Source organism: Lepus europaeus, chromosome 7 (assembly GCF_033115175.1).
Source record: "Lepus europaeus isolate LE1 chromosome 7, mLepTim1.pri, whole genome shotgun sequence".
Taxonomy (NCBI): Eukaryota; Metazoa; Chordata; class Mammalia; order Lagomorpha; family Leporidae; genus Lepus; species Lepus europaeus.
The window spans coordinates 82,395,607-82,421,123 of NC_084833.1; the positions used below are offsets into that span (position 1 = coordinate 82,395,607).

General features: G+C 50.7%; 1 protein-coding gene across 1 annotated transcript in view; it reads right to left on the reverse strand.

The window, feature by feature from the left end:
- VSTM5 (V-set and transmembrane domain containing 5) overlaps positions 1-23,196 on the reverse strand; it is a 32,018-nt gene extending 8,822 nt beyond the window's left edge. The window contains exon 1 of the mRNA XM_062198308.1: positions 23,106-23,196. Within this exon, the coding sequence (XP_062054292.1) occupies positions 23,106-23,196 (91 nt within the window). The remainder of the gene's footprint in view (positions 1-23,105) is intronic.
- Positions 23,197-25,517: the final 2,321 nt, after the last annotated feature.

The window sequence follows — 25,517 nt, forward strand, 5'->3', positions numbered from 1 at the left end:
AAAAATCAGAGCAGCCATGGGCAAACCAGGACAGCAGATAACCCTGCCTGAGACTCAACGAAGAAAGGCTGAAGAGTAGAGAGAAAATGCTAAGGCACGAAGTTGCTGATTTCTGAGGCACCCAAGGGGGCTGGCTTAGCAGGGGTGATGCAGAGGTAGCCAGCTCCAGGTAAACTGAGCCAGAAGTGAAACCAGACTCCCCCTAGCTATCTAGATTTCTAACTCCTCTCCCAGGGGTCAGCACACCACACACCCCATGGAGTGGGGACCCTGCTAGTCCCTGAACCCAGCCCCACACTCACCACGGCTTCCTCAGTGGCAGGAAACTGACTTGTCAGTGCTGGCCTGGTGAACAGTACGTTATCATGATCCCCATTTCACAGGGAGTCAATGAATGTTTCCTGGGGTTAGGTAGTTTGCCCAACATTACAGTAAGTGGCTGAGCAGAGCTTCAAGCCCTGGAAGTCTGCAGGAATTGGAAAAGGAGAAAGGACTCAAATAAGCTGGGCATAAAGAGTAAGATGTTAAATGTTTGACAGGAAGGAAGCAAAGTCCACTGAGAGAAGTGAGCTGACCAGGGAGGCAAGTGAGGTCCCTTGAATTCTCAGGCTGGGGACTGGGGGTTAAACAGTGTGGAGTTGGGGGCTGGTGCTGTGCTGTAGTGGGCTAAGCCATCATCTGCAGTGCTGGCATCCCATATGGGTGCTGATTTGAGGCCCAGCTACTCTACTTCCAATCCAGCTCCCTGCTAATGTGCTTGGGAAAGCAGTGGACAATGGCCCAAGTCCTTGGATCCCTGCACCCATGTGGGAGACCCGGATGAAGGTCCCGGCTCCTGGTTTCAGCCTTGCCCAGCCCTGGCCATTGTGGCCATTTGGGGAGTGAACCAGTGGATGGAAGATTGATCTCTCTCTCTCTGTCTCTCTCCCCTCCTCCAACTCTGACTTCCAAATAAATAAAATAAAATAAATCATGAAAAAAAAATAAGTGCAGAGTTGCAGGAGGGATGTGTGACAGAGTGGAGGTGAGGATGAGGGTATTCAAATAGAGCCGTGGCGTGGTCTGAAGCAGGCTCCTGGAAGGCTAGTCTGACAGAACTTAGGATCTGATCATTTACACCCATAGCCTGGTTGGCTGGGGCAATGTCCTCCATCACTTGGCTGTTCAGGCTGGCCTCTGGAAGAAAGGGCTGCAGGAAGTGCTCACGCACATGGTAGGCCTGCCCAGGACGGGACGCTGAGGTCCTCATGGGGAGAACTCACGTACTGTGCATCTCAAAACCCCCAGCACGCAGGACCTGGCAATTTGAAGGTGCTCAGAATATACTCATCTGAATGAATGAATAATGATGACATGCAAGCCCCTCCTGTGAAACTGTTGCCAGCCAGGAGAGATCAGGAAGGAGGGATCTGTGTTGAGCTGAGGGACACTTGATGTGACTGAGAGGGCTGCCGGCAGAACCCCTCTCCCAGCCCCGAGTCTGTGAGAGGCAAGCAGCTAGGAGGAGACACAGCACTTTTTAAGCCACAATTAAAATTCCCATGTCTCCGGCCAGCTTATGCCATTCTGGAACAAGGCAAGCTCGGAATTTTGGAAACAGCTTTGTAAAGGAGGCCTGCACGGCAGCCCCAGATGATGCATTTCTCATTTAGCTGCCAGGAATAGTGTTGATGGCTGAGGTGTGCTCAGTCTGCAGAGAGCCCATCCCTCCTCTGGGGCAGGTGGCAGTTCCCACCCTCAGTGCCTGGTTTTTCGGAGGCTAAAGCGGAGCTCACTTTGCAGGAAGCGCCCCTTGTGCTCTTGCTGCTTAAGGGCCTTCGGGAATCACCCAGATGTGGACCACACCCCAACAACATGGACAGAGTCAGGTTTAAGCGGAGGCAGCTGGACTGCTCCCCTTCGTCAGGTTTCAGAGTCTGTAATCACTCCACAATGGCAAGAGCCACCCTTTCTGTGGGTCACACCTGTTAAGTACAAGACGCATATCACAGTCAATTGAAACAAGGTGGGAGAGGTGAATGACTTGGCCATTATCAGACTGGCAAAGATGAAAAAGTCTGATAACACTGTGTCATCAGGACTGTGCAGAAGTTATACTCAAACATTACCGTAATGACGGTAGATGGGTGTAACCCGCTTGGGAGGGCAATATGGCGAAACCTATAAAACTATTTAAATAGCACACACCTTTGACCCAGAAATTCCACTTTTAGGAATTTATCCTACAATTAATATGGGCATATAGACACAAAGATCTATGTTTAAGTGTTGCATGAGGTATAGGAGAGTCAACTGTAGTTAGCAAAAGACTGGAGATACCTGTGTTCTTTGGTAATGGTTTGGTTAAATGAATCATTAAATCCATACCTCAACACACTACAGAGACATTCAAAGATGAGGTAATTCTATAGGTACTGATATTAGACTATCTCAAAAATAATGACAGAAGTTCTCTCCTTGTCTCTGTGACTCCCTGCACCTAAAATAAATAAACCAACCTAGCAATTAAGATGTTGGTTAAGACACCTGCATACATATCAGAGTGCCTGGGTTTGATATCTGGTTCTGGATCCTGATTTTTGCTTTTTAATAATTTACTTGAAAGGCAGAGCTAAAGAAAAAGAGAGGGGGAGAGAGAAAAAGGAGGGAGAGAGAGAAGAAAAGGAGGAGGAGGAGGAAGAGGAGACCTTCTATCTGCTGGTTGACTTCCCAAATGGCCACTACGGCCAGGTCTGGGCTAGACCAAAGGCATGAGTCAGGAACTCCATCCTGGTCTCCCATGTGGGTAGCAGGTTCCCAAGCACTTGAGCCATCATCTCCTGCCTTCCCGGGTACATTAGCAGGAAGCTGGATTGGAAGCAGAATAGCCATTACTTGAACTGGAACTATGATATGGGATGAAAACTTAACCTGTTGCACAACAGTGCCAACCCTGGGGTACCGATTCTGACTTCCTATTGATGCTGGGAGCCAGTGGTGATGGCTCAAATAGTTGGGTTCCTGTTACCCATGTGGGAGACCAGATTGAGCTCCCAGCTCCTGACTTTGGCCTGGCTTAGTCACAGCTGTTGTGGGCGTTTAGAAAATGAACTAGCTTGCTCTCTGTGCCTCTCAAATAAATACACATTTTTTAAAAAATGGGATAGGTATAGGGTAGAACAGTAGATACACAGAGCAATGCTTCCACTTGAATTAGTAATTGCACTTGTGTTTGTATACACAGTCAGACATGCGTGACCATATAAATGTATGGAACATCTCCAGGAGATTACACTGAAAACCAGGGGCTGTGGTTGGCTTTGGGGAGGAGACTGGGTGTCTGGGGTGAAAGGAAGCTTTGCATTTCACATGAGAGTTTTGAACAGTTGGTGTATTTTGGATAGTTTGTGAATTACTTAGAAAATAAAAACAGGGATGGATGTTTGGTGCAGCAGTTAAGGTGCCCACATCCTGTGTCTGAATTGCTTGGGTTTGAGTACTAGTTCCATTTTTTTTTTTTTTTTTTTGACAGGCAGAGTGGACAGTGAGAGAGAGAGACAGAGAGAAAGGTCTTCCTTTTGCCGTTGGTTCACCCTCCAATGGCCGCCGCGGTAGGCGTGCTGCGGCCAGCGCACCGCGCTGATCCGATGGCAGGAGCCAGGTGCTTCTCCTGGTCTCCCATGGGGTGCAGGGCCCAAGCACTTGGGCCATCCTCCACTGCACTCCCTGGCCACAGCAGAGAGCTGGCCTGGAAGAGGGGCAACCGGGACAGGATTGGTGCCCTGACCGGGACTAGAACCCGGTGTGCCGGCGCTGCAAGGCGGAGGATTAGCCTAGTGAGCCGCGGCGCCGGCCATGAGTACTAGTTCCATTTTCAATCCAGCTTCCTGCTGATGTACACCCTGGGAGTCAACAGGTGATGGCTCAAGTGCTTGCATCCTTGCCACCCAGTAAGAGACATGGAGTTTCTGGCTCTCTGCTTCTGCCTGGCCCAGCCCCAGCTGTTGTGGGCATTTGGGGAGTGAACCAGTAGATGGAGGATTGTTCCCTGTCAGTCTCTGTCTCCCTCATGGTCAGCCTCTCTCTCTCTCTCTCTGCTTTAAAAAAAAATCAAATAAGTAAAAGCACATCTTACATAAAAACAAAATAAATAAATAGAAACACTGATCCTAGAAACAAAATGCATGCCAAGATTGGGTCTAAGCCCTAGAATGTTCCCATCTGAGGTCAGGTGTTCACATTTAAACAGGAGACAAGCATTTCACAAGCATTGTCTCAACCTGTGAGACTCAGCAAGGAGACCTGGGTTAAGGAACTATGCTTTTCCCTTCACAGGTACTTGGGTATTTGATCACTGCTCTGTACATAACAAAGCTGAGGCTCAGAGAAGTAACATAAATGCCCAATTTCCTACTAGGTAAACAATTCAGAGTTAAGACAGGTATCAAAGTCTTTTCATTAGCGCCTCCCTCCAGCTGACTCGAATAACTAGTTGGATTATGTCTGTGCTTCCGAAAATAATGCATTGCTCAGTGCTGATGAAGACTTGGGATTAGATGTGAGAAGAAACAGAGTCTGAGCCTGGACTGTGCATTACAGTAGCTGTGTGTTACATGTGGCAACTCAGCACTTGGAATTGGTTGGTTCCAACTTAGATGTGCTACAAGTGTAAAATGCACACCAGATATTGATGATTTAGTACTTAATATGTTAAATATGTTACACAGAATGTAAAATATGCAATTAAGAATATTTTATACTGATTATATGTTAAAATGATAATGTTTTGGGTTTTATGGGTTAAAGAAAATATATTATTAAAATTGTACCCATTTCCTTTTATATTTTAAATGTGGGCGCTAGAAAATTTAGCATTACAAATACAGCCTGCACTGTTTTCCATTATATTTCTGTTGCATCGTGTAGGTTATCACTCTTCTAACCTCCTGCCTCCTCCCAGAATCCTGTTCCCTTGAGTTTGTTCCTCTCCCTCCCTTGCTCAGAGTCCCCCAGCATTTCATTCTTTTTTTTTTTTTAAGATATATTTATTTGCTTGAGAGGCAGATTTATAGATGGAGAGAGGGAAAGGTCTTCCATCTGCTGGATCACCCTCCAAATGGCTGCAATGGCCAGAGCTGGGCTGATCCAAAGCCAGGAGCCAGGAGTTTCTTCTGGGTCTCCCACATGGGTGCAGGGTCCCAAGGACTTGGGCCATCTTCTACTGCTTTCCCAGGACACATCAGAGAGCTGGATTAGAAGTGGAGCAGCCAGGACTGGAATCGGCGCACATATGGGATGCTGGCGCTGCAGGCGGATGAAGGCTTAACCTTCTATGCCACAGCACCAGCTCAATCATTCTTACTCTTTAAACAACTTGGCACCATTACAACAAGCTATGGCTTCATCTGGAGTACTCTTAGTACCCTGTGGACAACCCTTCCAGTACCTTCATTTATAGCAGGGGTGGGGAACTTTTCTTTGCCAGGGGTCATTTGGATATTTATAACATCATGTGTGAGCCATACAAAGTTACCAACTTTAAAAATGAGCCTACTGTAGATTCATTGAATTTCAAGTCACACCTACAGTTGATTTTGCGGGCCCTACCATGGGCCAGATGTTCCCCACCCCTGTTTTATAGGAGCATCCTCCCTTTACTCCACCTCAGCCTCCAGTGAGGCTGTCTGCTCTGACCACAGCCTTCCCTCCTTCCTGGTCACTGCCCAGCTTCCCTCATTGGCCTCACCGGTCCTCCCACTCAGATGCCACTGTTTCCCATGCATCATCCTCACTTCCCACCCTAACCAGTCTCTGTTTCACAGCCCATCATGCTCTGTGCCCTTTTGCCAATTCTCAAAGCTCCTATGGCCTTTCTTTTTGTAAGAGCTGCCTGGCAAGACCCTATGCCTGGATAATAATGCTCTCCTTTCTCTCTGCTCATACCTGGGTAGCCAATACTGCAATAGAATGTTCCACAGGGGACACTCTTCAGAACAAAGTACATGGTTTCCAGTGTAGACTAAAAGCCACCAAATTCAAGAGGGCCTCTGTAATGCTAGACAATATTACTAAATTTTTCAATCAGATTCACTCTTCTTTTTCCCATGGTTACTATGACAAAGTCTCTAATCTCTTTGCACCTCCACATTCTCCTCATTCCCAGCAGATGAGCTGCTCCTCCTTGGGTGATTGTGGCTCTGGGCCGCCACAGTTGCCCAGTGTTCTCCTCCCTTCCCTTCCCATCAGCCCCTTCTCAGTCCCTCTTTTTTTTTTTTTTTTTTTTTTCTTGACAGGCAGAGTGGATAGTGAGAGAGAGAGAGAGAGAGGAAGGTCTTCTTTTTTGCCGTTGGTTCACCCTCCAATGGCTGCTGCGGCCAGTGCACTGCGGCTGGTGCGTCGCGCTGATCCGAAGCCAGGAGCCAGGTGCTTCTCCTGGTCTCCCATGCGGGTGCAGGGCCCAAGCACTTGGGCCATCCTCCACTGCCTTCCTGGGCCATAGCAGAGAGCTGGCCTTGAAGAGGGGCAACCGGGACAGAATCCGGCGCCCCAACCGGGACTAGAACCCAGTGTGCCGGCGCCACAAGGCGGAGGATTAGCCTGTTAAGCCACGGCGCTGGCCTCTCAGTCCCTCTTGAAGGTTCATCCTCTTTGGTCTGCCATTACATAATGGCATTCTTGGACGCTGGGTCCTAGGGCCTCTCCATTATTCTTTATTCTCTGCCTAGGCAATCCGACACAACTTTTAATGCAATGACTCCCAAATTCATTTCACTGACCCACACTGCAGTGTGAACTTCAGACTCATTAACCCCACCATCTGCTTGACCTCTGTACTTGACAGTTGAAAGGAATTGCAGAATCAAAGATAAATTCAGTGCATGCACAGTTGTGTTGATTCGCTTTATCTCTGGGAGGACATACTTGTCCAAGAAACTGGTAATGCCGGTCGGCTCCAGTGGGTAAGGGGAAGACCCAGGTGGCTGGAGGACGAGAGGGGAGGGCATCTTTGAAGTACACACGTTTTGAATATTGGACTATGTGCAAATAATACCTAGTCAAACAGAGGCAAACTTTACAAGAATTTTTAAAAAACAAAACAGTATATTTCATCCGCCCCTCAGATCTGGCCTTCTGCTATCCCCAACATTAGCAAAATTTGCTCTCTCAGCTGTACACTCCAAAAATGCCATCCTGACACCTCCTCCCTCCTAACCCCACGTCTGTCACCTTGTCCTACACGCCTCCAAATGTGACCTGAGGCCGCCATGCTCACTCTTTCTTCCTCTGTCACCTTAGTCCAAGCCACCACCTTGTGCCTGGTCACAGTGCTCTTCCAATTGGCTTTGCTGTGCCTGCTCTCCTCCCGGACCTACTGTCTGCACAGCATCCTCAGTGATGTTTTTCTTTTTTAAAGATTTATTTATTTATTTGAGAGGTAGAGTTAGAGAGAGAGAGAGAGGCATCATTTATCTGCTGTTTCACTCCTAAATGGCTGCAATGGCCCAAGCCAGGAGCTTCTTCTCCCACACAGGTGCAGGGGCCCAAGCACGCAGGTCATCTGCTGCTGCTTTCCCAGGCCCTAAGCAGAGAGCTGGATCGGAAGGGGAACAGCTGGGACTCGAACCAGCGCCCATATGGGATGCTAGCACTACAGGGTAAAGCTTAACCTACTATGCCACAGCACCAGTCGTGAGTGATCTGTTTCAAAATGTGAATTGTGGTGGGTCACTCTCCTGCTGAAAACTCTCCTCTGGCTCCCCACGGCTCTGGGAGTGAAGTCAGTCATGTGGCTCACCCGGCCAGCATGGTCTGGGCTCTGGCCACACCTTGAGCCTCAGGGTCTTCAGCACACCCTTATGCTCTGGGCTCCCTGCACATGACCTTCTTTCAGCCCTTTCAGTCCATCGTATTCTCTTCCACCACAGGGACTTTGCACAGGCTGCTCCCTCCGCCTGCTCTTCCCTTGTTTGCTGTGAATCTTTATTCAGCCTTCAGACCACAGCCATTGCCTCTTTCTGGGGAACCTGTGCCAACCCCTAGGCTGGTCAGGCCTCTTTTCTCTGTTCTCGCGACACCTGTCCGTTACAGTAACGATTGCCATTTGTAAGTGCCCACTTGTGAAATTTTGTCACGTCGGGTCCCCTATTTGGGTGGTAAGTCCCATGAGGGCAGGAGCTGCCTGCTTGCTTCTCCATTGCAGCCCTAAGCTAGGCAGAGTGCTGGCACACGAGTGGGAGCTCCTGAGCAGTGACTTCCCTTACACATGGCTCTAGGGGTTGTGAGGTGCAGAACCCAGGAGAACGCCAAACTGAGCTCAGAAACAGGGGTTTGGGCAGCCAGCTCTTGGGATGCAATGTGCTTCCATTGGGATGCAATCCTTGGGATGCAATGTGCTTCCATTTCTGTCTGAAATACATATATAGTACTCCTGCCTAAGCTGCCCTGTGACACACGCATGTGTGTGTACCCACGCTCCACATATGCACTCACACACACACAGCCCGGTTTCCCTGTTTCTGGCAGATGGGGCCACATGTGCAAAGAATCCCTAGGACTTCTCCCTAGAGACCAGGGCTTCAGAGATGATGAGCCAGGCAAACAGATGTGGCTTCCAGTACTGATCTAGTCTTTATTCAGGTTGCCTCTGCTGCTGACCCTCTGTCTCTCACCCTCTGTCCCTCTGTCTGGCCACAGCCACCTGACAGATGAGATATGCTGGAAGGAATGAAAGTGACAGCGCGTGTGCCAAACACTTAGCATTGCGCTCCCCGCCTCTAGTAAATAAAAGACAATGACAAGCACGGGTGTGCACCAGAGCTCCAGACCAGCTGTGCCTTAAAGAAGGCCAGGGCTAATCAGAAGACAAGGCATTGCATATTCCAGGCTGCTGCAAACTCACCTAGGAAAAGTGTGATTTTTTTTTTAAACAAAGAGAACAGGCAAACTGCTTCCCTACCCTTAAGTAGAAAGTCAGCAGGCGGTATATGAAGTCAGTACCACACTCCTCCTCCTCCTATGCCAAGGGCATATCTGGTCCAGGGCATGGGGAGGGGTATCAGTGGGGGCATCTATAGGTGGGAGCAGAGGGTGGCAGGAGAGGGCAAGATGGGGTAGATGGGGGACCCCGGGAAGGCTACCCCACACAGCGGAGCATGCACAGTGCAGCCAGAAGACCCAGCTTTTGTCTCAGCTGCATGCACCCTAGCTGGGTGACTTTGTGCAAATCCCTCACCTCTGTGGACTGCCTGCCATTCTGTCTTTTGTAATAGGAAACCTTGTGGCTTGGCTGTCAAGGATTCAGTGTAAAGAGACACACATAAAAAAAACCATGTGGTAAGAGTGCTTGTCAGCTGAGGACAATTCCGGAGGAGCACAGGAGGTCCTTTCTCTGATTTCCCACCCAGGGAGCCCTGATTCCAGACCACACAAATTCAGCTGCCTTCCATTCAGCAAGCTTTTGTGAAGAGGTGGGTGGGGTACCAACCTGCCAGAGCCCCTCCTTCTAGGGACACTGCATTTGGAAGTCTAGGATGACTCGGTTACTTTGGCTGCCCCATCAGAGCCGCTGCAAAGAGCACCCTGGCAAAACCACCTCCGGCTACAGGTGACTGGACCAAGGCAGGCCACCTGCCGTGAGCTGGGCCAATCAGAATCTCTGAGAGTTTGGGATTGGATGCGGGGTCTTGTGGGGTGCCTCTGAGAGAGATGTGATGCTACACCAAGGTTGCAGGAAGTATAGATGAGAAAGGAGAGAGCTGGTCCTGGGTGTGCGAGGCTGCCAGGCTGCAGGAGAGGCAGGTGCTCCTGTGGCCCAGGACTGCTGGGAAGAGAGGCAGCTGTGGGTGCAATTGACTGCTGGGGTCATGGTGCCAGTCCTGGTGAGAGACATGGCTCACTTTGTGTCCTTGGCAGGTACCTTGGCCACCCTCTGCACACATTCCCTCAGGCCTTGTACCCTCCTTTCAGTTGCTTAGACTCTCTGAATCCACTTTTTTTTGGGGGGGCAGGCAGAGTTAGACAGTGAGAGAGAGAGACGGAGAGAAAGGTCTTCCTTCCTTTGGTTCACCCCCCAAATGGCTGCTACGGCCGGCACAGTGCCAGGAGCCAGGTGCTTCCTCCTGGTCTCCCATGTGGGTGCAGGGCCCAAGGACCTGGGCCATCCTCCACTGCCTTCCTGGGCCACAGCAGAGAGCTGGACTGGAAGAGGAGCAACCAGGACAGAATCCGGTGTCCCAACCAGGACTAGAACCCAGGGTGCCGGTGCTGCAGGCTGAGGATTAGCCAAGTGAGCTGGGGCGCCGGCCTGAATCCACTTCTCTGCATGGCAGGGATGCCTTAATGCCTCGCTCATATGGTGATGGTAAAGACTCAGGGTCTGACACGCAGTTAGAACGCCCTTTGTATAGCAGGTGAAAAATATTGATTATCATAGCCTTCCTGAGCTGGCTTGAAGAAGTGATATAGTGGGCTGGGTGAGCGCTAGGAAGGAGCTGCAGACTAGACGTTAGGACGGAGAGTAGTCAGGGCTTGATGCCACCTAGATCTGCTTCCTACCTAGGGCCCTATCCTTTTTTGCTTGCCTGTTATGATTTGAGTTGTGTCTCTCAAAAAGACAAGTTGCTATCCTAACCGGTAGTCAGCAGGTGGTCTTGTCTGGAGGCAAGGTCTTTGCAGAAGTAACCAGGAGGAAGCGGTCCCTTGGGCGAGTCCTAATCTGATGTGGCTGGTGTCTTTCTACAAAGGGAAAATTTGGACACCGAGATACACAGGCACACAGAATGCCAGGTGAAGGTGACAGCAGAGACCAGGTGATGTGTCTATGAGCTGAGGAACAATGGAGAAGGCCAGCAGCCACCAGAAGAGAGGGGGAGGCCTGGAATGAGCAGCCTCTCAGCCCGGGGAAGGAACCAGCCTGCCAACACCTTGGCCTTGACCGCAGACTTCCAGTCTCTGGAAGTGAGACGAGGAGCTTGGCGTTTAAGTCACCCCGTTGTGGTGCTGTGTTCTGGCAGTCCCAGCAAAGGAATACACCAACCTCTGTGGCTCTTGTTTCCAGGAATGATAGCCTTTGGGTATGTAGCTTTCTAGGTGGAAAGGATTGAATTAGCTAATCAAGTTGTTTTCAGACCTTGATTGAACATTGTGCTATTCATGGAGGTTTTAACAACATCACCCTCCAGGCAGACACTTGGCAAAGCAAGTAAGACACTGGTTTGAGGCACCCACATTTCATATGGGAGTGCCTGGGTTTGAGTCCCAGCTCACTTCTGACTTCAGCAGGTGATGGATTAAGTACTTGGATATCTGCTCCTACCAAGACTGAGTTCCTGGCTTTAGCGTGGTTCAACTCTGGCTGTTGTGGGCATTTGGGGTGTGAATCACCCACCAGATAGCAACATTATCGCTTTCTCTGTATTCTCTCTCTCTCTCTCTCTCTCTCTCTCTCTCTCTCTCTCTCTCTCTCTCTCTCTCTCCTCCCTGCTCCCCTTTTCAAATAAAATAAACATTTTGAAAAACAATTAGAAAGAAAGCAGACAGATACTACCTTGCTAGTGAATTCAGAATCTTTGGAGGTGGGACTAACCTGATTTTTAGAACTCCCTATGTGACTCCAGTGTTGGGCCAGGATTGGTAAGCACTGAGCTAATCCACATTAAAGTGTTAGCAGCTGGAGGTCATGCATTACAACACCTGGGGGGGTGGTGCGCCTCCCTCGTAAAAGCCTGAAGCCAAAGGAACGCTGAAGGAGAGACGTCCAGGATACTGCGGCAGCCCTTTCAAGGTAATGTTTAGAAGTGCGCTCTTTCTGGCACCCCCCCATATTTTTACTGCACCCTTTGTTTTTACATCACCGTTTCTGGTGACGGTTTGGGGGCTTAGGAGGAAGCGCAGATAGGCGAAGGGACTGCATTTGCTCCAACACCCCAGCACTGCAGCTCTCAGTCAGCTGGGTCAGAACCCCGGGGTGGGGGTGGGGGGAGAGGGCTTGTTAACATTGCCGGGCCTCCCCCTCCCCCTGCAGTTTTTCCTCAGTAGGTCGGATTGAGGCTTGAATCGCTAATGTTCCCTACGGTTCCCGCACCCGCTTTAGAACCCCACCAGGGCAAACAAAGGGGCCTGAGGATGCTCTGAGGATCCCCAGGGGCCCAAGGTTGTTAACACCCCTTTGGTCGGGCAGCCGCCTGCCTGTGATGCACAACTTCTCATCATGGAGAAGGGAACGTGATGGACAAAGGCCACAGAAACCAAACGGCGCTGGAGGCTTTGGGAGGAAATGAACACCGTTTATTTACGCATGCGGGCTTGACTAGACTCCAATCTCAAAAGCCAAGCCCCAGTCCTGGTCTTTGCCTACTTTCATACCCTAAATGTAGCAAGGCAGTTACGAGATACTTTCCAGGAAGTTTTGGGGCAGTCTCAGGGAGCCTAGTATTATCTTAGGTTCTCAGGAATTAATGAATTACAACTGCAAGGTAAGACAGTTTTACAATACAAGAACCAGTAAGTTATAACTTAAAGGCAGTTTCAAGAGGCACGCAACTATCTTGTCTGAGGTATGCGGCTAGGCCTTTATGGCAGGTGGGGAACCGGCTTCTAAAGTTAGTATTGGTTTGCTTAGACCCACCTGGCCCTTTGATAACAAGCGGAGGGAGCCTGTAACAGGGGCACTGGGGACACCCCGTGATTACCAGTAGGCGGACCAAGGGTAGAGATGGAAAGGACACAGGTACCGGACAGAATGGAGACAGTGTGTACATAGTGGGTGTGTCCTTGGATTCTGGAGTCAGACTGTGGCCAAGTTTAGCTCTGCTAGTAAGAACTGTGAGGCTTGGGGGTCAATTACTTGATTTCGTTCAGCCTCAGCCATAGCTCCTCCGAAATATGGATGTTACGGTGATGCGGGGCCCACCCCATGCAGCAGAATGCGGCTTAAATGAGACGCACTATGTAAGGGGCTTACCATAGTTTCTAACACTCGGTAATTACTCAATAAGTAGTAGCTGTGATTCGTGAGACTTCTTCAAGGACGCATAGAGCGAGCTCCCCATCCCTAGGAGTGTGGAGCTGGAATGGGGCGGGAGCGGGTGTGTTGGCGGAGGACGTTCTTCTTGCACTCCATGTCACATAGTAGGCTGTGGTCTGAATGTTGGTGTCTTCCCCAAATTCCTGTGTTGGAACCTAATGCCCAGTGTGAAGGCAATCAAGGGGTGGGTGGGCCTTTGAGATGTGATTAAGCCATGGGTAGAATGAGTACACTTAGAAAAGGGGCTCGGGCAAGCTGTGTTGCCTTTTGCACCATATGAGGTCACAGAAGTTGCCAACTCTGAGTAACTCTCACCGGATACTGAACCTGCTACCACCTTGACCTCAGACTCCCAGTTTCCAGAACAGTGAGCACCAAGTTTCAGTTTTGAAAAATTATTCACCCTACAGTGTTGGGCTGCAGCAGCCGATTTGGACTAACACGGCACCTGTGTGTTTGTGGTTCTCTTCTGGAAGTATGGTGAGGGATTGGGTGATGGTGAATGCCTGCTTGTGGAATGCCTTCTGGAACATTCCCAACACTCCTTTTCCTGGTACAAACAAAAGACACCCTTGCTGGAAAACTAGACTTTTCTGAAAGGCCACAGGCTATGGTAGAGTCCTGCCGTGCTACTGAAAAGATACCAAAGCAGTCAGGCATGACAGCAGTGTGTGCCTCACCCTGCCATAGCCTTGGGGCTGGGGCTGGCTGGGTTTGCCCTCTGCAAAGCTGGGCTGCAGGGCTCAGCATCAGGCCATCCTGGAGAACTGGAAGGCAGGGTCCTTTCAGGCACCTCTGTGGGATGTGTATTGAACAGGAGGTAGCAGGAAGGAATGAGGTGGTATGATTGCCCAACAATTCTTTAGGGGAGAGTTATAGGAGGCCTGAAGGCACCTGGAAGAGGGAGGAATAGTGATCAAAAAATAATGCAGGCACACACATGCCTGGGTACCGCAGAGAGAAGAGTGCAGTGCTCTCCAAGGAGATTAACGGTGCACTCCTCTGCACGCTGTCTCGAAGCCTTCCCCAGCCTCTCAGCATCAGGTTCAGGGTCTCCACTGGGTGTTCTCATTGCTCCTTCTTCCTCTCTCTGAGCACTCACTCCTTCTTGATGAATGGCTCATCCTCTGAGACCAATGTTAGCTGTGTGAACACAGGAGCTGCCCAGAGCCTAGCACAAGCGGAATGCATGCCTTTGGGCAACTCCCCTAGCCTCTCTGAGCCTCAGTTTCCTCACCTGGAAAATGGAGGCTCATCACATTTCTTTGCAGGATGACTTTGCAGGATGGAAAGCAGCTGTTAGAGTGCTTGGCACAAAGTACGTGTTCAGTAGAGTCACGGTTACTCTTTTCTTATGATTGTTATAAATGGTCATAAAAGCTTGAGAGATACTGGCTTCCTTCTCTTCAGTTGGCTGGAGGGTATTGTTGGTGACCTCTGTAACTCACACATCTTCTTGTGTCTCCCGTGCTCCGGAAAGACCTCAGCAAGCTGTTCCTAACTTTCTCCTCCATCCCCACTTCCCATCAGTCCTCTCCACCCCTAATTCCATGGCACCCAGTTATGGACCATCCCCCACTGGGCCTGAATCCACTCAAGTCATCTCAGTTATTCCTTCCCTGTTCTCAGCAATCTGTTCACTTTAAAAATATTTTTATTTATTTGGAAGGCAGAGATACACAGAAGGAGAGACAGATCTTCTATCTGCTGGTTCACTCCCCAAATGGCCACAACAGATGGAGCTGGGCTGATCCGGAGCAAGGAGCTTCTTCTGGGACTCCCGCATGGGTGCAGGGGCCCAAGCACTTGTGCCATCTTCCACTGCTTTCCAAGGCACATTAGCAGGATCAGAACTGGTGTCCATATGGGATGTTAGCGCCGCAGGCAGAGGCTTAACCTATGCCACAGTGCTGGCTCCCTTGTTCACTTTTTCAATCCATCTTAAATGTCCCCTCCTTTGCTGGGTCCCATGAGACTTCTGCAGCTCAGCTCACATGAGATGAGTGATTGTCTGCACTGCTCAGAGGGACAGCAGGCATTGTGTTGTGTTTAGGTGTGAAGCAGCAGCACCCAGCAGTACATGATGTGAGGGCTGGCTCACTCATGCAAAGGCAGTTGAATTGAACTGACTGCTGACTTGACATAAAGGACCAAGTTCTTGTTTAAGAAGCTCTGGAGTGCCACCTCAAAGAATGTGGAAGTATTGGTGGGTGAGGAGAGGAAGCACAGGTCCCAGGTTCTAGTTTTAGGCATTGGTTTCCAAAAGGCACGTGATGTAGCCCACGTTAGTGAGCATTAGTACAGAAGGGCGGAGGTCAGAGGAGTTTCATATTGTATCCCCTTACCAGTGCTCGGTGCCCAGGGACCCCTGCTCCCTCCTCCTCTGAGACCAGGTCTAGCAGAGGAAAGAGGAGTTATTCCAGCACTTTCCACCCAGGATTTGAGACTCTCCAAGCGCCATTCCCTTAACTCTCAGACAGTTTGTCAGATTGAATATGAATATGATGGAAATTGGAAAAACAAGCTCAACTAAAAAATAATCATCCCTCCTCCTGGGTCCTCTGCTCAGACTTTCTCTCTCCCTCTGTGCCCCTGACTACTTCCTGCTTTGTTTTCAAAGCTTCCTCTTTGAGAAGGTCCTCCCAACTGAAACTGAATTAAGGACATTTCTCAGTGCCTCCAGGGCGTCTGATGTCAAATATCTGTTTAGGATCTGCCTTTCGCTGGGGTTCAGGAACCTGCTGTGTAGCCCCAGTTCCTGGAATGCTATCCAATGCACAGTAGGTGCTCGGGAACTACTGAGCTGAACCAAACTTCAAAGCCAAGCAGCTTTGCCTCCTGTCCTGAGCCTGATGGGACACTGTGGGTTTGCCAGGATAAAACCACAACTAAGACACAGCAAGGCTCTACCTCACGGTTGTGGGTGTTCTGGGATCAGAAGGTGGGTGACATGCATGTGCTTCCTGACAAGCTGTTTCCACAGGGCCAGACCACTGCAGGGCACCTGGGGATGATCCAGTGAGTAGCTCTCCACTTGGTCTCACATTAGAATCCCCCAAGGAGCTTAGAAGCAAAGTGAAACCATGCCGGGTCCTGGTCTCAGATACTGATTTAGCTGGGCTTTGATAGGACGTGGGCTCTTGTCCATCTTCTATGTCCCCCAGGTGGTTCTGATGTGCAGCCTTGGCTCAGAACTACTACGCTTGCCCCTTCTCCATGGAAGAAGGACAGCACTGGGACTGGAACTGGCCCTTTGCAGGCAGCTGGGATTCTCCTGGGGTCAGCATGGCACCTGATGGTGCATCTCAGCAGTGGGGAAGGCCAGTGTGTTTTCTTGACCAACTGGTCACACAGACAAGGCCTCTCCTGTGCTTCCTTTACGGTCCAGGGTGTCCTTTCCCCTTTGCCCAGCAGGTGAATTCCTTCCCAGCCGAGCAAATCACTTGCAAGGGAAAGTTAATTTCCAGCTTGGAGCTTGCCAATTCCCCTTCTTCCCACTCCGGTTTCTGCTGGGTAAGTAAATGCTGTTCTACTCCAAGCCCAGTTTTCATGGAAAACCCATGTGCAGAGAGACCCAGCTTCAGAGTGCACAGGCTGTGGGGGCTCAGTGAGTGTCATGAGGTCTCTGGGGCACCAGCTAAATGCTCCATTGGTGCCTGGTAGCGCAACACCCACTTCCCATTCTCTGGCTCAGCACATCCCTATGCTGCCAGGCCCCAAAGATTAGGGCACCTGTTTTTTGAGCACCTGCTCTGTGCCTGCAGTTCTGTGCCCTGTTCTGCTTTCAAGACTCAGCCTTGCGCTCCCCGTGAAGTCCTTCCTGACTCCTCAGGTAGGGGCCTCCTGTAATGACTGGCAGAAGCCACACACATCTTCTCGGGAAGGACTCCACTGCAGCCCATCGGAATTTGTAACGTGCACCTTGGATCTGGACATACTAAAATGTTTTAGGGCAGGTATTCTGACACAGTGGGCTAAGCTGCCACCTGGGACACCCATATCTCAGAGAACTGGGACTGAGTCCCACCCACCTCCCCTTCCTGCTATGTGATTGGGAGGTAGCAGATGATGGCTCAAGTACTGCCATCCATGTGGGAGATTGGGACAGAATTCTTGGCTCTTGGCTTTGGCCTGGCCCAGCCTTGGCTGTTGCAGGCATTTGGGGGAGTAAGCCAGCGGATGGAAGGTATCTCTCTTGTTTTCCCCTCTTTGTCACTCTGCCTTTCCAAGAAAAAAAAAATTTTTTTTTGACAGGCACAGTGGACAGTGAGAGAGAGACAGATAGAAAGGTCTTCCTTTTTGCCGTTGGTTCACCCTCCAATGGCCGCCGCGGTGGCGCGCTGCGGCTGGCGCACCGCGCTGATCCGATGGCAGGAGCCAGGTGCTTCTCCTGGTCTCCCATGGGGTGCAGGGCCCAAGGACTTGGGCCATCCTCCACTGCCTTCCTGCGCCACAGCAGAGAGCTGGACTGGAAGAGGGGCAACCGGGACAGGATCGGTGCCCCGACTGGGACTAGAAACCGGTGTGCCGGCGCCGCAAGGCGGAGGATTAGCCTAGTGAGCCGCGGTGCCGGCTCCAAGAAATTTTTAAAACAAACATTGTAAAATGTTTTTTTAAAAACGTCTTAGAGCATATGACATACTTCGTTGTCATTAGGCTCCGGGAATGGGGGAGAGCAGAGGGTGTCTGGGACTCGACTCTGCCCCCAGAGCAGCAGGGAGTACGCTCAGGAAGGCCCTTGGAAGTCGGGAATGCAGGCTTTGGGTGACTTTCTGTGTGACCTACCCTCCAGGGCTGCAGTTTAGTCCTCTGGGCATGTTGGGGGAGGTGTGTGTGCAGGGCGTGCCCATCGGCTGGGACATGGCATTTCATCATTGTAGTGTGTTTGTCACTAGCACTGCGCATGTCACCCAGTATAAGGGGTCTGTTTCTCCCCTCTGAGTGACAGCTGGAAGCTGAAAGCTTCAATGTCTACCAGGAGGGGACTGCTGGCTAAGATGTAGTTCTATGTGGGGCTGGTGCCGTGGCGCACTAGGTTAATCCTCCGCCTGCAGCGCCGGTATCCCATGTGTTATAGTTCCAGTTGCTCTTCTTCCAGTCCAGCTCTCTGCTGTGGCCTGGGAGAACAGTGGAGGATGGCCTGGATGCTTGGGCTCCTGTACCCGCATGGGAGACTGGGAGGAAGCATCTGGCTCCTGGCTTCAGATCGGGGTAGCTCCAGCCATAGTGGCCATTTGGGGAGTGAACTAACAGAAGGAAGACCTTTGTCTCTGTCTCTGTCTCTCTCACTGTCTGTAACTCTCCCTGTCAAATGAATAAAATATTTTTTTTAAAAAAAGATGTAGATCTACGTGATGGCATACTGGTAGGAGTAGTAGTTGAAAGGACTGCACAAGATCCCGGCTGATCAACATGGATAAAGCTAAAAGAAAAATCAGCATGAAATCTAACTTGCTGAATAACAAGTATAAGCATGCTGAAAACCCGCCTTTTCCCAGTGAGTACACTTGCATGAATGCAAAACTATTCTCTATAAATCTGAAAGGACAGTGTGGAGCAAGGCCACATCTCCTTTATCTCTGATTCATTGGGCGCCGGGATAGAGCTCTAGGCAGCAGAGTAGAAGTTCAGTGTGTCTACGTAGAGGTGACCAGGGAGGCTTCATCCTGGAGACATGGATCTGGGAGTCTCTCAAGGGCCCTCAGGAGATTGCTCCTACCCTGCACACGCCACCCCTCTCTGTTCATTCCTATCCTCAGCTAAGCCCTGAACCCACAGCTCCAGCTCTGGGGCTGTCCACACCCTCTTCACACCCAGACTCGGCCCTGACTCTCTTCCTCCATTCTGCTGGGCACCGGGCTAAGACCACCGCCGTCAGCCATGTTCCTACCCTGTTAAGGGGTACACATACACTGTGTGTGTGTGTGTGTGTTGTATATGTCTGGGGGGAGCAGTTGCTTCTTAGAAATGAGGGTAGGAACCAAGGAAGAAAACTCACCTGTCCGTGCCATTATCCAAACCATCCTACTTTAGTCTTAGATCACCTATTTCCAAACAAGAGGGAGCACTGGGTACTCGCAGGCCTGATGGCTGATTTGCTGTGTTGAGAGCTAGAAAGGAAGGAGCTAGCCCCTGCCTGCTGGCCAGCTGTAGGAAATCTGCCAGCTTTCTAAGCAGACAGACAGTCTAACATGTGAGCTATGTGCTTCCAAAATACAATGGTGGGACAGGGTAGACATTCTCATTCCAAAGGGGAGAAATCAGAATGCAGAAAAGGGCAATGGGTCCCAAGCAAGTCCAAAACAAGGTGGGGGGAATACCATTAGATCAGAATGCTGCTACTTGAGAATAATCCTCTTTGATTTGATGTTCGGCCTTCAGAACACGATGCAGCAGGGGCCACACCCTCTGGAGCTCTCTCAGGAGGCTCTGGGAAGCCACTGTCTGGGCTGTTGGAACTGAGCTAGCAGCCCTGATGATCTCTGAATCCCGCTGCTTATTCCCTCGTTCTTGAACGGTGCATCGTGTTCGCAGCTGAGCACCTGTCTGGTCCGATCCTGTAGGGTGTTCAGAGTCTGCCAGTCTTCCTTCATTCGGTCCTGTTTCTGACCCCTACAGTTCAAGCGGGCAGTGTTTCTGCAGGGGTGACTGGCCAGGGCCTAGGTTCACACTTATACTAATCTTATCAAATGGCTGTTTGGCCACGCCTTGCTGTTCTCTTCTGAACATGCCTTTTCACTTACTGCAATATAGACAGGTTGAGAATTTTTCAAATCTTTAAGTACTGGTTCCTTTTTGCTTAACAATTCTTTGATCAATGTATTTCTCATTTCTTGAATTCTATAAGAAGTTAGGGGGAACCAAGCTCTTCCTTCAACACTTTGCTTAGAAATCTCTTCTGCTAAAATCCAATTCTATCACTTCTATGTTCTACTTTCCACAAAGCATGGGGACACAAACACAATTCATCCAGGTTCTTCACCATGTTAAAACGAGCATCATCACTTTTCTTCTATTCAATGACATGTTCCCCATTTCTGTGTGACAGGTCATCAGACTTTCCTTTAGCATCCATAATTCTAGAGTATACTCCTAAACTCCTCCAACCTCTACCAATTACCTGGTTCCAAAGCCACTTCCATGTTTTTACATATTTATTATGTTAGTATTCCATTTCTCAGTATCAAATTTGTTTTTTAGATTATTTGAAAGGCAGAATAAGAGAGAGGGTTAGTGTCTCTCTCTCTCTCTCTCTCTCTCTCTCTCTCTCTCACACACACACACACACACACGCATATACATCTTCCATCTATTGGTTCACTTCCCAAATGGCCTCAATGGCCAGGGCTGGGTCAGCCCAAAGGTAGGAGCTTCTTCCAAATCTTCTAAGCACTTGGGCTATCTTCTGCTGTTTTCCCAGGCACATTAGCAGGAAACTGGACTGGAAATGGAGCAGTTGGGACTTGAACCAGCACCCATATGGACCTAACCCTTGAAGGCCACAGCGCTGGCACCCATTTCTTTCTTGGCTTGCGTTGCTATAATAAAATCTCCTAGGCTGCATGGCTTCAACAACAGAAATTTATTTCTCACAGTTCTGGATGCTGGAAAGTCTAAGGCTACCATGTCTGCAGATTCGTTTTTTGGTGAGGGCTCTTCCTGGCTTGCTAATGCTGCCTTTTCTCTGTGTGAAGATAGAGAGAAGCTCTCGCTCTTCCTCTTCAGAAGGATGCTAATCCCGTCATGGGGCCAAGCTTTATGACCTCATCTAAGTCTAGTTATCCACCCAGGGCCCCACCTCCAAACACTGTCACATGGGAAGTTGGGGCTTCAAGCTAGGCTGACACTGAGTTCATACCAGTGTCACACATAAAAGAAAGGCTTCAAACACAGGGTGCTTGTGTGTGTGGGCTTGCTTCAACACAAGACTTCAGTGTATATGAAGAACACTGCACTCTCTGGTTAGGAGCTTTTGACAGAGGCTGAAGAGGCAGAGAATGCAGGAGCTGGTGTGAGGAGAGAGGCCCACCTGCATCACTAGGGCTGGCCCTAAGGCAGAGCCCCATTCAGGCAGGTGCAATTCTTAATTCTTTTAAGGGGTAGGCCCTGCCTACCACTGGGCAAGTGTGAGGACCCAGAGCTGCAAGAGTGTTTGCCCTCCTGGGACACACATGATGTGTAGCAGACAGTCAATGGATAATTGCACACTTTTACCTGCCCCCTAGATTTTTGTGCAGGCTGTCCTCAGTCTGGGACACCCCGTACTCCTCTTGTCCCATTTCCTGACTGTTTTCTGTCCATTGGGTCTCAGTAGGTGTGACATCCTTTGGGATGTTTACTCTGGCTTCCCAGATCTCGGTGCTGAATCTCAAGGACTCCCAGCATGTGGCACCTCCTGCCTGTCCAGGTTTGCCATGCCAAGGCTGGCACCCTTGCTCACATGCCTGTCTTCTCCCTGAGATGCTAAACTTCCTGAGTCCAATACTGTGCACCACGGTGTCTCCCACATCCACTGAGGCCTGCTTCCTGCAAGGAGGGATGTAGTGACGAGTGAGCGCCTGGAAGAATTATATGCTAAGGCAATGGCTGGCCCCTGGACATCGCTGTCCTCCGGACACCTGTGTTACGAATGATGTACTTGGGGTTTGGACAACTGCAGAAGAGGTTAGTGCAATAGCAAAGACACCGCATACCTTGCAAGACTCACAACTATTTCTTGCTCCATGGCCACCAGAGGAACATGCTGCATCCCATTACTGGGATTCTGAGACTTGCAACCTCCAAAGCCAAGCTCTACCCAGAAATATATAAAGCCAAGAGTGCCAGGTTGCCCCGTTTGAATCTGGTTTCTCCATTGAATGGACGTCCCCCACGGGAGTAACAATCCTTCTGTGCCTAGCTTTGTTGTTTGTGAAACAGGGATGGCAGCAGCAGTTACGGGGCGGTGTTTGGCTTAGCTGTTAAGATCCCCAAATCCCATATTGGTCAGAGTTCTGGGTTTGAGTCTCAGCTCTGCTCCTGATTCCAGCTAATGTGCACCCTGGGAAACAGCGGGGTGGTGGTGGTGGTGGTGGTGGTGGTGGTGGTGGTGGTGGTTCAAATGCTTGGGTCACTGCTGCCTCTGTGGGTGACCCAGATGGAGTTCCAAGCTCCTGGCTTCCCGGCTGTGGCAGGCATTTGGAAAACCAGCAGGTGGGAGTTCTGTCTCTCAAATAAGTAATAAGATAACTCCCTAACAAATATAAAATGTACATATGTCAAGATTAGAAAGAAAAAGGAGTAGCACTTTATTTCCTAGGGTTGCCCTGGGGGCTCAATGGCAGGAGTCTCCTAAAATCCAAGGATGGTGAATACAAAAGGACCTGTGGTCCTTACTGCTCCAGCCGCCCAGCCTGGGGTTCTGTCTAAAGCTCAGTTGACTAATCCATGAAATAGGAGTGATAATGTTGATGATTACAGATCGCTTTGCACTCTGTTGTGTGCGGGATGAGAGCTGCTGGGACTGTGCGTTACAGTCCGACTCACCCCTCTGGCAAGAGGGTCCAGAGCCAGCCCCACCCTCGCCCCACCCCCAAGCGGTGCACCCGGTGCAGGGTGGTGAGGACCAGCTCTTGCCTGAGGAATTCAGGCCCCATTGCCCAACCCCCTTTCTTCAGAAGCCAGCTGCTAGGGGTTCATCTGGCCTGCGGAGCCCAGGTGACCTGGAGGTGCATGGAAGGGCACAGTAGGGGGCGGGCTCCGTGTGCCCTCCGAGGGCTGCAGTCCGGATGTTCCAGGAAATCCCCCAGATCGTGGAGGCCACGGGCTGGAAGCCGGTTATCTCCGCGCGGGCTTCCGGCTCTGATAACCGCCTCCTGTGCTCGCCAGCGGGGCGCACACCCCGTTGTGGCGCCGGGGCCAGGTTGCCTCAGCTCTGCGGTGGCCCCACTGGGCCGCAGTCGGCGCCCGGGCTCGTGGCTGCGCCCAGCCCCTATAGCAAAGGGTGGTGCGGGGCCTGCCTGCCGGGGCTCACCTCGCGCCCCCCACCGGACAAGGTCTCCTCCCGCAGTTGCGCGACCCCTCTGCATGCACCGGCGCTGCCCTCCCCAAGCCCAGTACTTACTTTGCAGACAGCGGGCCGTGGCCAGGCAGAGGGCGAAGAGTCCCAGCGAGAAGCCTTGGGTTTTCCTCCTCCGGCTCGGCAGAGGCTTCATGGGCAAGCCCCAGGCGGCACGGGCCGGGCATGGGCTTCCTGGGCGGCAAGGCGCGGGCCCCGGACCGTGTGGCTGCCGCACCTCGGCCCGCCGCCTCTTGTCGCCGCCACCCCCTCTTCCTCCTCCCGAGGGTCCTGCAGGTTCTCTAGGGCTAGATGCAGATGAGCATCAACTGCGGCTGAACCAGATCCCGAGGAGAGAGAGAGAGCGAGAGAGCTAATCAATGTGGGAAGGAATGGGAGTGCATACACTCAGAGGTAAATAATGGCAAATAATGAGCCGCTCCTTCCGTTCACACCCAGTTTGCTGGCCTTGATTCTAGAGTCCGCTGGATGCCGGGTGGAGGGAGAAAAGGAAAGTGCTAGCCGTGGCCTGAGGACAGAGAGGGACCGGTCTAAATGGCTCCACGGGAACAGAGGCTTTTAGCAAAGTGAAATGACAGCCGGTGAGAGGGGGTGAGGGGAGGAGGACTGGGGACTCCGACTGCTCCGGGTGGAGCCGTCCATTGGACAGCAATAATATCCATCATCCATCTATCTACCCATCCATCCAGGAAATGTTCAGAGAGCTTATTTATTTCAGAGTCTGGGGCATGGTAGTCACGCAGACGACATTGGTGGAATGAAGCCCGGCAGTGCGTTAGGCACTGGAGACATTACAGGACAGATGTAGGAGTCCCTGCAGAGGGTGGGGGCTGTGCTGTGTGCCCCTAGCCATGGAGGGTGTGAGGCTGGGGCTCAGGATGCTATGGGGCTCAGAGCAAGACTAGCCCACCCCCAGGAGCGATGGCAGTGGGAGATCAGAGTTGGTCAGTCATGACATTTTCTCCCACTCTTCCGTTTAGGTTTTCTAGCCACTCTTGCAGCTAGGGCATAGCTGTGTGACCCCCATGCTGGCCAGTTCTGTTTCTGGAGAAGATTTTACTTTTCTGATAAAAGAGATAAAGCTGGGGCTGCACCCTCGGGTTTTCTTCCTGCCTTGAGAATATTCGCTGTGTTTAGATCTGTGGCATTATCGTGCGTCCAAGGAGTTTGTCGTGTTAAGTGAGGAAGTGGAGCAGGAGGATGGGAAGAAGGAACCCCTGTGTCCCCTGCTGCTTCCCAAGGGCAGCTCCTTGGCAGGTCCAGGTGTCCCTGGCCAGGGCAGAACACAGTGGTCCCCTGCTGACTGCCTTGGGGTCAGCTTGCTGTCCACTCAGGTGGACCTACCAAATCCCTCATCACCAGCCAAAATGGGCCGGCAGAAGACGGGCAGATCAGGCCCTCAGAATCTTCCCTGGCATCATATGTGGCTGCTGCTTGGATTGCTGCAGTCCTGGAGCTGCTGACGGACAAGGACTGGTTGAGAGTGAAGCCACGCTGAGGCCAACCGAGCTGGGAACCTAAGAGAGATCCCTAGTGATGTGGTTTGTGCCCTGGGACTCTGCACCCCTAGGTTTGACATTGTGGGCAGATAAAATGCCCTCTCGCCTCAGTGGATTTAGGATGGATTCCTGTGACATCAAATCGAGGTTGGCCAAATATGTACAGTTACAGTTTGAAAGGAGGGATGAGTTCCAGAGATCTATTGTACCACAGTTAATGAGAGGTGTTTTATTGTTGAAAAATGCTGGGGCTGGCATTGTGGTGTAGCCAGTTAAGCCGCCACTTGTGATGTCACCATCTCATTCCGGGCTTAAGTCCCGCTGCTCCGTTACAGATCTAGCTCCCTGACAGTATGCCTGGGAGGGCAGTGGGTGAAGACTCAAATGCTGCCACCCATGGGGGAGATCTGGATGGAGTGCTAGCTCCTGGCTTTTGTCTAACCTCGTCCCTGCTGATGCAGCCATCTGGGGAGTGAACCAGCAGATGGAAGATATTCTTTCTCTCTCTGCCTTTCAAATAAAAGTAATCTTTTAAAAAATGTTTAATATTTTAAAAATGAGTGGATACCACAAAAATGAAGACTCTAATTGATAATACACGTTTTAATTAGCCATATTTAACCATTCCACAATGTATTGCATTGTAAATGCATGGATTTTTTTTTTCCTGTAAACTTAAATAAGTAAATTTGGAAAGAAAAGGTGATGAAAATCCCACAGATAATAGTCCTTTAATTCCAGGGAGTCAAGTAGAGGCTCGTGAATGAAATCCAAATTGCGTAAAGATGAAAATATATTTTTAAAAAAGATTTTATTTACGTATTTTAGAGGTAGAGTTACATACTGTGAGAGGGAGAGACAGAAGTCTTCCAACCGCTGGTTCAGTCTCCAGAAGACTGCAATGGATGGAGCTGAGCTGATCCGAAGCCAGGAGCTTCTTCTGGGTCTCCCACATGGG